The sequence below is a fragment of the Bufo bufo genome, chromosome 2 (genome assembly GCF_905171765.1).
Source record: "Bufo bufo chromosome 2, aBufBuf1.1, whole genome shotgun sequence".
In the NCBI taxonomy this organism is placed as follows: Eukaryota; Metazoa; Chordata; class Amphibia; order Anura; family Bufonidae; genus Bufo; species Bufo bufo.
Genome location: NC_053390.1, coordinates 557,820,826 through 557,835,703, shown reverse-complemented (window position 1 = coordinate 557,835,703; position 14,878 = coordinate 557,820,826). Strand labels below are relative to the sequence as shown.

At 40.7% G+C, this 14,878-nt stretch overlaps 1 protein-coding gene across 1 annotated transcript in view; it reads left to right on the top strand.

Moving 5' to 3' along the window:
* Positions 1–4,587: 4,587 nt before the first annotated feature.
* LOC120990971 (ovochymase-2-like) overlaps positions 4,588–14,878 on the top strand; it is a 104,705-nt gene continuing 94,414 nt past the window's right edge. Inside the window, exon 1 of the mRNA XM_040419863.1 lies at positions 4,588–4,657. Within this exon, the coding sequence (XP_040275797.1) occupies positions 4,588–4,657 (70 nt within the window). The remainder of the gene's footprint in view (positions 4,658–14,878) is intronic.

Sequence of the window (14,878 nt, the reverse complement as noted above, 5' to 3'; positions counted from 1 at the left end):
TTGAAAAAAACGCTAAAAGAGATTGATAAAGAAAAAGTAACTGAGTATTTGTTAGAGAAACAGTGTGATTTTCATATGAATGCTCCACATGCAAGCCATACAGGAGGAGTTTGGGAAAGACAAATCAGAACTGGGAGAAATGTGTTAAGTTCAGTGTTGAAAAAGAACGCTGAAAGAATAGATGATGCTTCACTTAGGACATTATTCTATAAAGAAATGTCTATTGTTAACAGTCATCCACTTACAGTTGATAAAGGGTCCAAACTTGTTGGAATGTTGATGTTAACTCCCAACCCTCTATTTCACCTTTAAGTCTGATTTACATACAGCTACCCCCCTGGCAAGTTCACCAAAGAGGATTTACAGTATATGCCAGGAGATGGCGAAGAGTTCAATATCTATCAGGACAGTTTTGGAATAGATGGAGGAAAGAGTACTTAGCCAATCTTACACTAAGAAGTAAATGGCAAACACACAGAAGAAATGTCCAAGTTGGTGACATAGTGAAAGAAGAAGATTTACCTAGAAGCCAATGGAAATTGGCCAAAATTCTAGAAGTTCAAAAGGATGAAGACAAACTAGTAAGAAGAGTGTTGTTACAAATAGGAGACTAAAATCTTGACAAAAAAGGAAAACGTCTCACTACTCCACTCTAGTTGGAACGTCCTATACAGTTAGTATAGTTAGTTGTTCTACTTGAGAGTCATAAAAGACACTTGGAAGTTGAGAACCTGATGGAAAATTCCTCAAATTCATGTTTAAGTCCTACCACTAAGAATTATAGGTAATTTTGGTGGGAGTGTAGCTGGCCAGCTAGGACCTGTCCTAGGTTGCTAGTATAGCTTATATGTGTGCACAGCTAGACCTGCCAATAGCCTTAATACAGTTCCTATGTTTATGTGTTAAAGACAAAAGCAGAGTTATTTACTGTGACATCATGTTTTGGATGTCATATAACTGTTATATTTTGTGTTCACAGAAGCAGAAAAAGATAATATGCCTTTAAGATTCATTTTGTAATGTAAGGTAAGCTCAGTGACACAGCAGAAACTGAAAGCATATTGTTAATCTGTTTTTGCTGGGCAGAAGTCTAGACCAATCACAGCCAGCTTCTCACACAGCAAGAGTTTTCACCAATCACAGCCAGCCTCACACACAGCTTGTCTGGGAATTCCCCCAGCTCCTGCTGCTAGAATCATTATTCACCTCACTGAGAGCTGAGTTTTATGGGAACAAGAGGCCAATATAGGTACAGGGAGTGCAGAATTATTAGGCAAGTTGTATTTTTGAGGATTAATTTTATTATTGAACAACAACCATGTTCTCAATGAACCCAAAAAACTCATTAATATCAAAGCTGAATATTTTTGGAAGTAGTTTTTAGTTTGTTTTTAGTTTTAGCTATTTTAGGGGGATATGTGTGTGTGCAGGTCACTATAACTGTGCATAATTATTAGGCAACTTAACAAAAAACAAATATATACCCATTTCAATTATTTATTTTTACCAGTGAAACCAATATAACATCTCAACATTCACAAATATACATTTCTGACATTCAAAAACAAAACAAAAACAAATCAGTGACCAATATAGCCACCTTTCTTTGCAAGGACACTCAAAAGCCTGCCATCCATGGATTCTGTCAGTGTTTTGATCTGTTCACCATCAACATTGCGTGCAGCAGCAACCACAGCCTCCCAGACACTGTTCAGAGAGGTGTACTGTTTTCCCTCCTTGTAAATCTCACATTTGATGATGGACCACAGGTTCTCAATGGGGTTCCGATCAGGTGAACAAGGAGGCCATGTCATTAGATTTTCTTCTTTTATACCCTTTCTTGCCAGCCACGCTGTGAAGTACTTGGACGCGTGTGATGGAGCATTGTCCTGCATGAAAATCATGTTTTTCTTGAAGAATGCAGACTTCTTCCTGTACCACTGCTTGAAGAAGGTGTCTTCCAGAAACTGGCAGTAGGACTGGGAGTTGAGCTTGACTCCATCCTCAACCCGAAAAGGCCCCACAAGCTCATCTTTGATGATACCAGCCCAAACCAGTACTCCACCTCCACCTTGCTGGCGTCTGAGTCGGACTGGAGCTCTCTGCCCTTTACCAATCCAGCCACGGGCCCATCCATCTGGCCCATCAAGACTCACTCTCATTTCATCAGTCCATAAAACTTTAGAAAAATCAGTCTTGAGATATTTCTTGGCCCAGTCTTGACGTTTCAGCTTGTGTGTCTTGTTCAGTGGTGGTCGTCTTTCAGCCTTTCTTACCTTGGCCATGTCTCTGAGTATTGCACACCTTGTGCTTTTGGGCAGTCCAGTGATGTTGCAGCTCTGAAATATGGCCAAACTGGTGGCAAGTGGCATCTTGGCAGCTGCACGCTTGACTTTTCTCAGTTCATGGGCAGTTATTTTGCGCCTTGGTTTTTCCACACGCTTCTTGCGACCCTGTTGACTATTTTGAATGAAACGCTTGATTGTTCGATGATCACGCTTCAGAAGCTTTGCAATTTTAGGAGTGCTGCATCCCTCTGCAAGATATCTCACTATTTTTGACTTTTCTGAGCCTGTCAAGTCCTTCTTTTGACCCATTTTGCCAAAGGAAAGGAAGTTGCCTAATAATTATGCACACCTGATATAGGGTGTTGATGTCATTAGACCACACCCCTTCTCATTACAGAGATGCACATCACCTAATATGCTTAATTGGTAGTAGGCTTTCGAGCCTATACAGCTTGGAGTAAGACAACATGCATAAAGAGGATGATGTGGTCTAAATACTCATTTGCCTAATAATTCTGCACTCCCTGTATATAAAACAGTTATATAATGTTCCTGTTGTTAGTATTGTGTTTAGAACTGTATATTGAACCAGTTATATGTGTGTTTACTTACAGTTCCACCAATTGCAAAGTACAAATACAAATTGCAAATTGCAAGCTACAGTTGCAATCTGTGAACTACTACAAATACCACACAAACCTATTTCAATCCTAATTGCATACAACCATACCAGATCATACTCAACCAATCTGCAAATAGTTACTGCTAACTGCATACCGCCATTTTGTGATATCTTTTCAACACGTGTTTTGTACATGGACTATCTGCTGCGGAGGCGGCAATGTTATATATGAAGAAAAGTTGAAGTTATTTGAAGCATTTGGTGTGCTCTTTAAACCTACTGTTTCCTTAGAACGGCGGTAGAGGAATTACACAGTAATAGACAGTCTGGTTAGACTAAAAGTCAGAGATATCAAAATTATTCTAATGCCACAGCGCAAAAGGCACTTCATAGTGCTGTGCCTGCCACACTGTGGCCTCCTCCTGGTGCTGCTGCTGCTACCACCTCTACACTCTGTCATTTTGCCACCCTGTGGCCTCCTGATGCTGCCGCCACCTCCACACTCTGTCATTGTGCCGCTCTATGGCCTCCTGATGCTGAAGCCACCTCCACACTGTCATTGTGCCATTCTGTGGCCTCCTCATGCTGCTTCCACCTCACCACTATGTCTGTGGACTTCTCATGCTGTTCCCACCCTCCCCACTTTTTGACTGGGCCACTATTTTGCCTTTCAGCCTGGCTGACATGATCATTTATTTGACCCTTCTTCTGATCTGTCAGAAGGAACGAAAAATGAACCTGTCTGTGTAGCAGCTGTAAGGCCTGTATGGTCCCATCAGAAATGGCTTGTGATTTTGTAGCCAAAACACAGAAGACATGAAAATATTCATCTCTGTTTTGGATCCACTCCTGTTGTTTTTTCACATTAGCAAAACTGATGGATTACTGACCAAATGCTGACCGAGTGAAGGCAGATGCTCAACAGACAGTTTTTTGGGGGTTATTGTTCTGACGGATCAGAGGAAGGGCAAAATAATCAGTGATGTTAATGCAAACTTACTGCTGACACGCTCTCCACTCTGTCGGGGCGCTCTACTTGTATAAGCATTTAATAGAACAGGTTCTGTAGACATCTATGTGGAATCCGCTGACGACGGTGTAAAAGGAGTGCGCTTCTTCTTGGCGCTAACATCGACCTGTAAGTCTGAGTTCATACTTGAGTTATTTAGTCAGTTTTGGCCCCGTGACTGCCCAAATAAGTGAAGTGTGCAGTGATTCTAAGAGCGACGCATGTCATACTGACTCACAGTATTATTTCACTACCACAGCAGACTCCCCATGCGTGTTACTGCAAAGCACCATGTTCTACACCACTATAAAGGCTCTCTGCAGCCAGGATTCACCGCAAATAAATTCAGATCAAACCGAATAAAATAAAATAAATGGTTGGCTGAATCAAATTTTTTTAAAATTAGCTGATTTCTAACAACAACCCTTAAATTCAAATAAAGTACATCTTTGCTATATAGAATCTTTATAGGGAGCAGATCAAAGTCCAAGGCAATATAGATAAAATGATAAATTCAAGTATATTACAGTGGTGTTTACTGAGAAGTGTTTAGCCTGATCCACACTTACATCAGAGAAGTAAGCCCACAGTGGGCTCAAAAAGAAGAAGGAATGAAGTCGAAAAAATTTACAACCTTAGAGATATTCTTGATTGTCCTTTTTGTGTTGATGACTGGTGTCTGCATTGCATTTATAGTGCTCCATTTTGTGAATCCACAAAAAGAAGATGTTAAGGATGGTAAGTTGTGAAAGTGTCTTTAACGTTTGATAAAAATTGGTTATTAGAAGATAAAATGAGTATTTTAGTGACTTATTATTTAAGTATTTTATTTTGCCATCACTGTGATAAGATTACATTGTGTAGCATCTACAATATTTATTATAACGTTACTAAATTCATTTTTATTGTATATTATTTGAGCTCCGCTGGATATTTATTTCAATGAAGGTTCAAAGAAAACCAAAGTTAGAACTGATTTAGATAAGCAATGGGGAGGATTTTTTCTTTGCATCTGTCTTTGGAATACATTCACGCATCTGCTAATGGAAACATTATACACTAGGGAAGGGAAAATGAATCCCTCCATTACATACTAAATGGGAAATCAGTGGGTAAAACTGTCAATCTAAAAGGATTTAGGGTATTAGTCCACAGTAAATGTAACTGTTTTAATTAGTCTCAGGCAGCTGTATCCACTGCAAATGGGACAATGGAATACATCAAAAGTGGCAAAAATACAGTAATCAGACCATATATGGACAGTTTGGGGCATCTTCTCTGTATAAGAAAGACACAGTAAAGCTTGAGCTAGGTTTAAGGCTAAATGCACACGATCAGGATTGCGTGCGTATTTTCCGTGCGGATCTTGAGTGTAATATAACAAGTTAGGGGCATCAGATAACTAGAGATGGGTCACTGCCAAGGAGTTATTGTGATTGTCATAACTGGAGTTGAGAAGCTATTTTTTCTGTAACATTAGAGAAATTGGGCGAAGCTTTATAGGAAGAGGGGGAGGTTGTTTCCTCAGGATCAAAATTGCAAGAGAACAGGTTTAACTAAATAAACCGGTATCTCTTTTCAACCTTAACTACCATGTTACTATATTACCCTAGCACTGTAAATTATCAGGGAAAAATATTCTGGAGCACAGTCCATGTGTTATCATATCATTCCACGAATGATGCAATTCCTGCTGATAAATAAGGAATCTTGTATTTGATTAGGTTTGACCTAGTTTTTTTCTTTGCTACAGGTCAGATTCATTTACTGCAGATTGTTCAGTTTTAGATTAAAAACATCACAGATTTTGGCACATGTGCAAAAAATATAGACTTTTTGTGATTTTTTTGGTATAAAAAAACTGGAATAACTTCTCAAAGGATGCACCAAATGTATCAAACAAAATGTGCTTCTTTCGTCGTCATCTCCTTCCAAGCACATCTACACTACAGGATGGCAGATAGAATTCTGTTCTTGTCTCAGTCCTTAAACTGACCCCTTTAAAACTGCCTATATCTCGGCCACCACTGCTGGATTGCAAGGTAGTCATAAACCCTGGAAATGAACAGTGTATAATGTGATGGAAAAATGAATCAAGCCAGCAAAGGAGGCAATATGGATAATACCAATACATTAGTAAATGTCTTGTATTAACTTTCTCTACATGATAAATGCCATTGCTGAAGTGACAACCCCTTTAAGGCTCCTGAAACCAATGCAAAATATTTAACAGGATCCTTTACCTATTATATACTGTTTTAAATGATATCTTCTTTTGTGGCAGAGGGGCCTTTGGGACTCTTAAGACACCAGGTCCTGGGTGTGACTGCTAACTCCACTCGCAATATCATTGTCTCCCTTTGATAAATTATGCAGCACAGCAGCTCAGTACTTTCCACTGTTGCCTTTCAACACTGGGGTCTTCAATTTATTTTCAACAATAGTTTTTATTGAATTTTTCAGTATACAGTATCAAAAACGCAGTACCGGCATGTGTTTATACATTGTTTCAATTGAACTAATAAACAAACATATGAAATTACAGTGAAAGGTACAGTTCCATATCTGCACTTACAATGGTTGTATGTCATTTTATACCCATTTACATACAGTAGTCAGATAGAAAAGCAGTATTTAGATTTAGACCAGTGATCCCATATAGTAAGAGATCCTTTGTGTTGCTTACATAAGAAGGAGAGTGTTTTCTCATATGTATACGTGGAGTTAAGTCTGTGTGTTATGTCGGACAATGAGGGTATAGAATTACTCTTCCAGTTTGAGGTGATCGCTATCTTTGTATCTAAAAATAAGTGGGCTAGGATTCCTCTGCTTCCACAAGGGATGTCACCTAGGTCTAGTAAGGCTAAGGAAGGAGATGGGGACAATGAGCAGTCCTCTAACTCAGAAGCTACCTCAAAGACTTCCTTCCACAGTTTTTCAAGTTTGGGTCAAGACCATAATATATGCAATAAAGTACCCTTGCTGCCACATCCCCTCCAACATTGGTTTGAGGTTCCAGGGAACATATGATAATAATCTGTCTGGGGTGTAATACCACCATAGTGTGGTCTTAGTTATTGATTTATAATGTGTAATGCATTTAATAAATCTGGTGGATAGGCATAAGGCTGTTGTCCATTGAGCATTGGAGAAGGATTTATTCAATTTTGTGGCTTTAGTGAAGGTCTCTTTGTTACCTAGCTTGGCATATATAGGCTTGAGAGATAATTTCTTTTCTCTGGGGATCGACCATAGCTCTAGTATGGAGCAATTAAGATTGACAGAAATGCGAAGGTCTGCATGGACAAGATGTCTTATCCTCAAATAGTTGTATATCTCTTTAGGCTGAATTTTGTATTTGTCACATAGGTGTTGAAAAGGGTGCAGATTAGGTCTGGAAACTATCTGGGCCATTCTTGTTATGCCCAGGTTCACCCAGGTGCACAAATGCAAGCTAGGAACAAGAAGACGAGTATCATCAAGGGGCAGGAGTTCTAGAATGGATATGGGATCACATCCTGTAGTAGCATGAAATTCTTTCCAGTGTTTAATTGTTGCGCTCACCAGGTAAGGAAATTGGTTGTAGGAGAAAGAAGGGAGGAGAGATGCCTATAGTAGAGGCCTCAAAGATGACTTAGGGACAGCAGACACTTCTATATGTACCCATTGTTTACTAAGGTGTCCCTGCCACCAATCCTGCATCTGTTGTACCTGAGTTGCCAAGAAGTAATCGTGCACGTTAGGTAGGCCTATACCACCGTAGGCTTTCGGTTTATATAATAGGGAGGCGGACCCCCTTCCTCCTTCCGACCCATATGTAGGTGTTAACCATTTGGGTTGCTTTGTTAAAGAAGGTTTTGGGAACTACGATCGGGAGAATCTTAAAAATGTACAAGAGTTTCGGTAATACCATCGTTTTAAAGGCAGCTATTCTGCCCAGCCAGATTTCTTTCAAGGCCATGGATGCCAGGTCAGATTTTAGTGTATCCAGAAATGGTATATAGTTATGCTTATACAGGGTTTTCATGGACCTGGTAAGTTTTAGGCCCAGGTAGTCTATTTCCTGGGTCTGCCAATCTAGATCAAAATCGGATTTAAGATAATGCTCCTCATCTGAGGGGACATTAAGAGGCAGGATTTGGTTTCATTAAGCTTATAAAAGGAGAGTTCTCCAAAATTGTTAAGTTCCATAGCTACTTTCAGGGATTTTTTGGGGTGAGTGAAGGATAAAATTATGTCATCCGCATACAGAGAAATGTGATGTGTGTTGTGCCTACGGTCACTCCTGAAAATGTCCGGATGAGTTCTGATAGCTTGAGCTAGTGGCTCTATTGATAGCACAAATATAATGAGGGATGGGGGGCACCCCTGTCTAGTTCAATTTGTTATGGGGAGGGGGTCTTATAGTGTAGAGTTAGCTAGTACTCTGGCAGAGGGGGTTGAGTAAAGCGCTGAAATGGCCTTAAAGCACGCTCCCTCAAATCCCATATGTCGCTGGAGCCTTGTGTAAGGGAAAGGATCTAACAGTTGCTAGAACTTCTTTCTGATTTAGCGGTGAGTTTAGATATTCCATTTGGGATGTGCTTAGTTTAGGGAGATGGAGGGACTTTAAGTATTCGTCTATTGATGTTTGTTTTGGTTGGATGGAGGCGTTGTTCCCCTCTAGGTTATATAGTGATGCATAGTAGGCTTTGAATTCATTAGCAATTTTATCTGGGTCATATAGATGAGCTCCTGTGGAATGGTTTTTGATAATGGAAATTTTTGATTTGATCACTTTCTTTTTGATCTTGTGTGCAAGTAGCTTGCCTGCTTTATTGTCCTGTGAATAATATAACGCTATGGTCTTTCTTAGATTCTGTTCCTATTTATACAGCAAGAGTTCTTTAATTTGAAGTCTCGGGTTTTCAATTGTGAAGTGCGTGTAGGGGAGTGGTTTCTTTTATTAAGAGTTTCTAGGGGTTTGATTTTGGCCTATATTTCCAAAAACTTCCTCTCCCTTTCTTTTTTTGCTTTACTTCTTATTTTCATGGGGACTCCCCTTATGTAGGCCTTATGTGCGTTCCATAGGGAAAAGGGGTTACAAACTGTGCCATCATTAAATTGAAAGTATTCCCGAAGAGCAGCACCAATTTCTTCTGTAGCTGTGCTCTAAAAGAAAGGGGTTAAGGCACCAGGATGAACCGTATCCAGGAGGGCATATATCTTGTAGGGTGAGTGTGATGGCTGCATGGTCAGACCAGGTGATCACTTCTACCGATGACCCTGTGGCAGCATGGATCAGAGATCTGTTTAGAAGGAATAGGTCTATCCTAGAATAAGAATTGTGCGCTGTAGAAAAGAAGGAGTAATCCCTCTCACTGTCATGATGGATTCTCCAAATATCATATAGATCGTTAGATACGAGGAATTCTTTCATCCAGGATATCCTATTAACGGAGGAGGTGGAATATAATAGAGGATCCACTACCCCGTTAAAATCCCCAAACCATAATATTTGCCCTTGCCTGACGGTATCCACTTTCCTGGAAAGTTTATTTAGGAATGTGGGTTGGTGTCTATTTGGGGCATATAGTGCTACTAAGGTGTATATATAACATTATTCAAAGATCCCACTACAATAATGTATCTGCTATTTGGGTCTGCAATCATTTTGGAGAGTTGGAATATTACAGTATCCCTGATTCCCAAGATAACTCCTCTTTGTTTTTTATGGAAATTAGATTGGCATATGACCGGTAAGGATCGATGATGAATTCGGCTAGAGATGGGATTCTTGAACACTGAAAACGTCACACTGGAGACCCACAATCTCTCTACATGTTTGCTCTTTTGTGAGGACTGTTTAGCCCTTTAACATTTAGCTATGCAAATTTAAGCACCATTGGTAGATAAGTGTGGAACGCTCAGAGTGCCCAGAAAGCCACCCCGCTTCAGTGGCGATGGGCCAAGAGGAGCCTGGTCATCTCTTTCAGAAATGTGTGTATAATAGGTTATAAGCATTGTTCTCCTGGGGACAACACTCTATGGGGGCTAGTTTCTGTATGTTTAGGCATTTCAAGTATAGATCTACTGTACCTAGGTGAATGTGCAACTATAAAAACTTTAAACAAAACAAAAACTTTTATAAAACATAAATGCGCTGTCAGCATATTATAGGCTGACACTTGTGTCTGGGGGATCCAGAAAACTCACGGTTGGGAACCGGGCGTAACATTCCAACTTAGACCTCCATCTTGTACAGCTAGTCGGGGTTACGGTTTCTGGACTTCCGCTTGGAGGAGACTACTTGCCACTCTTGGCGTAGATGGGTTAGTGCTGATATTGGGTTCTGGAAAGCTTCTGAGATTGGAATGTTCCATTGTTACAGCAGAAGTTTCCCTTCTTCAAGAGTAGAGATGGATTGTAGGGCACCTCCATGTTGGATTACAATCTTCGTGGGAAAGCCCCATCTGTAAGACATGGCATGATCTCGCAAGGCTGTGGTTTTGGGAGCCAGTATTCTTCTTTGCTGCAAGGTGGCTGCAGATAGGTCAGCAAATAGCTTGATATCCTCGTAGGGGGAAGGAAGGGTATTTCTGTTACTGCTAGCTTGAAATAATGCTTCTTTTAGATGGATCTGAGCTAGAACGTCCCTAGGAATGGTAGGAGAGAGTTGCTTGGGGCGTGCCACTCTGTGTATTCTGTCGATAAGGAGGTCACGTTCAGAAATTTAAGGGATCAAAGCTTGCAACAGCCCCTGTAAGTAGGATCGCAGTTCTTGTGGCTGGATTTCCTCAGGAATTCCTCTGATTTTAATGTTGTTTCGGCGTGACCTGTCTTCAAGGTCAACAAGCTTGTGTTTTATTATCTCAATTTCATCTGTGACGTCATTAAGGGCATCAATAAGTTGGTTATGTGAAGATGCGAATTCGCCCACTTTTGTTTCAGCATGTCACATTCTACCCTCTAAATCTGATATAGAGGTCTGCAGAGGGTTAATGAGCAAGGCGATGTTATCTTGCATCGATCTGCTGAGTGCTAACAGGATATCCTTCAAGAGGGACCCTGAGACTGGCACATCTGAGGTAGGGAAATCCTGCAATGTGAGACTGTTATATCCCTGAGTACAGATGGGAGGGAGGGGAGAGCTGGTAGGAGCATTATGTGGCTCTTGCATGGGGAGCTGTGTAGCTTCAGCACACAGCTTGTGCACATGTTCCTCAGATCTGAGGCTTCCCCCAGGGCTGTTATGGAGCGAGGGAGCTGGAGAGACGCCATTGCTTCTCAAAGCATTCGCTGGCAGAGGTGGGGATCGTAGGTGAGGGACTGTACCTTCTCCTTACTCTCCTTGCTCTGTGTCGGGTGCGTGCGCAGCGCGTCTCGCTAGTGAGGAGGGAGCGCTACCTGCACTATCTTGTGCACGCTCTTTATCAAAGAAAAAGCTTAGTTTCCCCTGGGCTTTGATGGATCTCTTGCCCCTCGTCATCCTTGGTGGTTGAGACATGGATGTAGTAGGGAGGATCTCGTTCCGGAGTGCTCTCACCGGGCCAGGTGCTGTGTTGTCCACGCCCCCCCTGGGGTCTTCAATTCAAATATAACCAAGGGCAACATCTGAATGGAGTTTATGTGAGTTTCTTTCATGTACTATGGTTTCCCCCCACACTCCAAAAAATATGCTAAAAGGTAAATTAGCTTCCTATGAAATTTAGCCCAGCGGGTCTTTGGGATGAGAACCTACCGTATATGATAGCCACTGACTCCCCTGTTCCACAACCAGGGTGTAGCTATAGGGAGTGCAGAGACAGCAGTCGCTACCGGGCCCAGGAGCCTGAGGGGGCCCGAAGACCCTTGTGCCACGGCATGGGGGGTGCATTTTAAATTTTTGCCTCAGCCAGCACGAAGGCTATGTGCTTCCCTGGCCGCAATGCACTGAGGGAAGGGGGGCCCAAGCTGAACTCTTGCACTAGGGCCCATAAGCCTCTAGATACGCCCCTCTCCACAATGATATACAATGCATTCAGAAAATCTTTAGACCCTTTATCTTTTTTCACATTTTGTTATGTTGCGGCCTTATGCTGAAATAAAAACAAATTCGAGTTTTCCCCATCATTCTGCACTCAATAACCCATAATGACAAAGTGAAAAAAGAATGTTCCAAATCTTTGCCAATTTATTGAAAAGGAAAAAATAAAATATTGCATTGACTTAAGTGTTCATAATTTCAGACCCTTTATTAATTAGCAGCATATTCTACCCAATCAGCATGCACTGCTGCTGCTGGGATGATCACATCTCAGGACTGAATTCAACTTGTGGTGACCTTTGAAAGACCATCGCAAGTTGATTTTATCATATTCTGAGTTATTGTATATCAATCTGATTATTCCCTTCTTATCTATAATATGCTGCAAATTATATTGCATCCCCTCACTTACTGTACACACCACATTTCTTCTCTAACCCTGTTTATTGTAAGCTTTGCCTTATGTATAATTTATTATTTTTTAGGCATTTGCCTTTACCATGCAGTGTACAGCATGTAATAATATGCTGGTGCTTTATAAAGGATAATTCCCCAATATAATGATAGTGTGAGAATTGCTCAAAATATGCAAGTGATCAAATAAATATTCCAAACCCATAAATATTTTATAAAATCTATCAGGTAGATCCAGTACAAACTCTATTTTAGTTCATTTAAGCTACAGTAGTGCAGTTCTCTAGTATCACCTGTGAAGTGGCTCCAAACTTGATGCTTACTTGATTCATATAGCATAATTAATTTTAAGAAAGGTCTTTAAACAAAAAAAAAATACCACTTTCCACTACATTCTACACCTTTTCTATGCTTTCTGTACTTTGTTCTGTTTCAGTCCAGAGACAACTATTCGCATCACTACACAATACGTGGTATAGAAGCAGGTGACACTTCAGCCTCCAGCATCTAAAATAGTACTATCTGAGTCATAAAGCATTAATATGATCTCTCCTTTACCAGTGACCTGAATAAAATGTAAGGTAGGTGAGAATAATTAAGTACAGAGCAGCACCAATGGGGACTTCATTAAGAATGACTGATGGAAATTAAATACTCTGTGCAGGAAGCAGCCACCAAGAAATAGAGGTCAAATCTGTACTCAGCCCTCCAGTTCTGGCAGAAAAGGTTAGGTCACTGTCTGTTTGAATGGGAATACTTTATATTTTAAAAGTGTAACATCAGAATCTAATTCTAATACTGGCACCATTTTTAAAGTGACATTATTAACTGTATCTATCAAAAGAGGCATTACCTGGACGTGACATGAGCATGGCTTGTTACTACATATCTATTGAAGTACAAGTTTGCAGCAAAAGTCCTACAAATAATATAGTGATATATTAGAGACAACACTGAAACTAATGACAGTGTTAAGCAATGGCAAAACCTTATCTATGGCAAATTGATGAATACATGTGAATTATTGAATTGAAGCCTCAGAGCAAATTCTTCAGCGTGGTTTTGCTGCTTGATCTGATGATGATACTGTGAGAATTGATGCATTGGTTTCCGAAAATGAATCCAGAATGAATTCCTGTTTTAAATTCTTCTTGATCTTATAAGTAAATATGTCAATATGTTCTATTGATTGCTTCAACCTAGTTCATTCTCATTCATGTCAATATGGCAGATCTGTAATATTAGAAAAAGCCTATGACCACAAGAGTGGCACTGTTTCCATAGAAGAATCCGACCCTTAGGGTACGACCACATGGTTAGGTTTACTGATGCAGTTTTGGAAGCCAAAATCAGGACTGGATCATAAAAGGAAAGATACGTACAAGGACACATACGACTTCTCCTTTTTTAAATTCATTCCTGGTTTTGGCATCTAAACTGCATCAGGAAACCTGAACATGTGGCCATACCTTTTAAAGGAGTGATAAAAGTTATTTGGATGGTTCTTGACCTTTGACTTGAATGAAAATGAAAAAGCAACACCACGTATCTGTCATGAACCAAGGTTCCAGCATTTTATTCTAGGAAAACTGATACAATATCCGCCAATGACCTGTTGTGGTTAATGTCCATAATTTCAAAGGTTAATAGATAATGCCTATCTTGGAACAAACCTTTATGACGCTATATTTTCATTTCAAATATTTCAGCTGTTCTCTTATCTGAAAAGGAATGAATTTATCTACATTGGATCTACGTTCTCCTTGTACAGTGCTGTTCTGATAAAAAGATAGGGACACAATAATAACAGGGTTTAGAAGTGATCATTACTCTGAATTGTGAAGGTTAGCACACAATATCATTATCAGTCAGGTCAATTCAATACATACAGTACTATAAAAACAAAGGTATTGTTCCCAAATGAAAAAGCTGTAACAAAACTATATGGGTACCTTCACTGGCGGCAGATTTTGTTGCAGAAATTTCTCCATCTGAAAATTAATTCCATCCATCTGACTGGGGGCTTACAGAAATCCATGTGCTCACCACCAAAACAAACTCTTGCAAATGAATAAGGCCTCCAGCACACGAACGTGTGCTTCCCATTGCCGTATTGTGGACCGCCTTTGCGGATCCGCAATACACGGGCACCGTTCCGTGTGCATCCCACATCATGGATGCGGACCCATTCACTTCAATGGGTCCTCAAATCCGGAGATGCGGAATAGTGCGGAGCGGAAGCACGGAACGGAACCCTACGGGAGCACTACGGAGTGCTTCCGTGGGGTTTCGTCCCGTACTTCCGTTCCGCAAAAAGATAGGACATGTCCTATCATTTTGCGGAACAGGCGGATCACGGACCCATTAAAGTGAATGGGTCCGCGATCCGCTGCGGCTGCCCCACAGGGCGCACACACGTTCGTGTGCAGGAGGCCTAAAACTGATTTTCAGTTGTAGAACTTTCTGTAAAATAATCTGCACACGGGCCCCTTGCACACGGGCGTCACTGTTTTTGTCCGGATGCGTTGCGGGTGTATTGC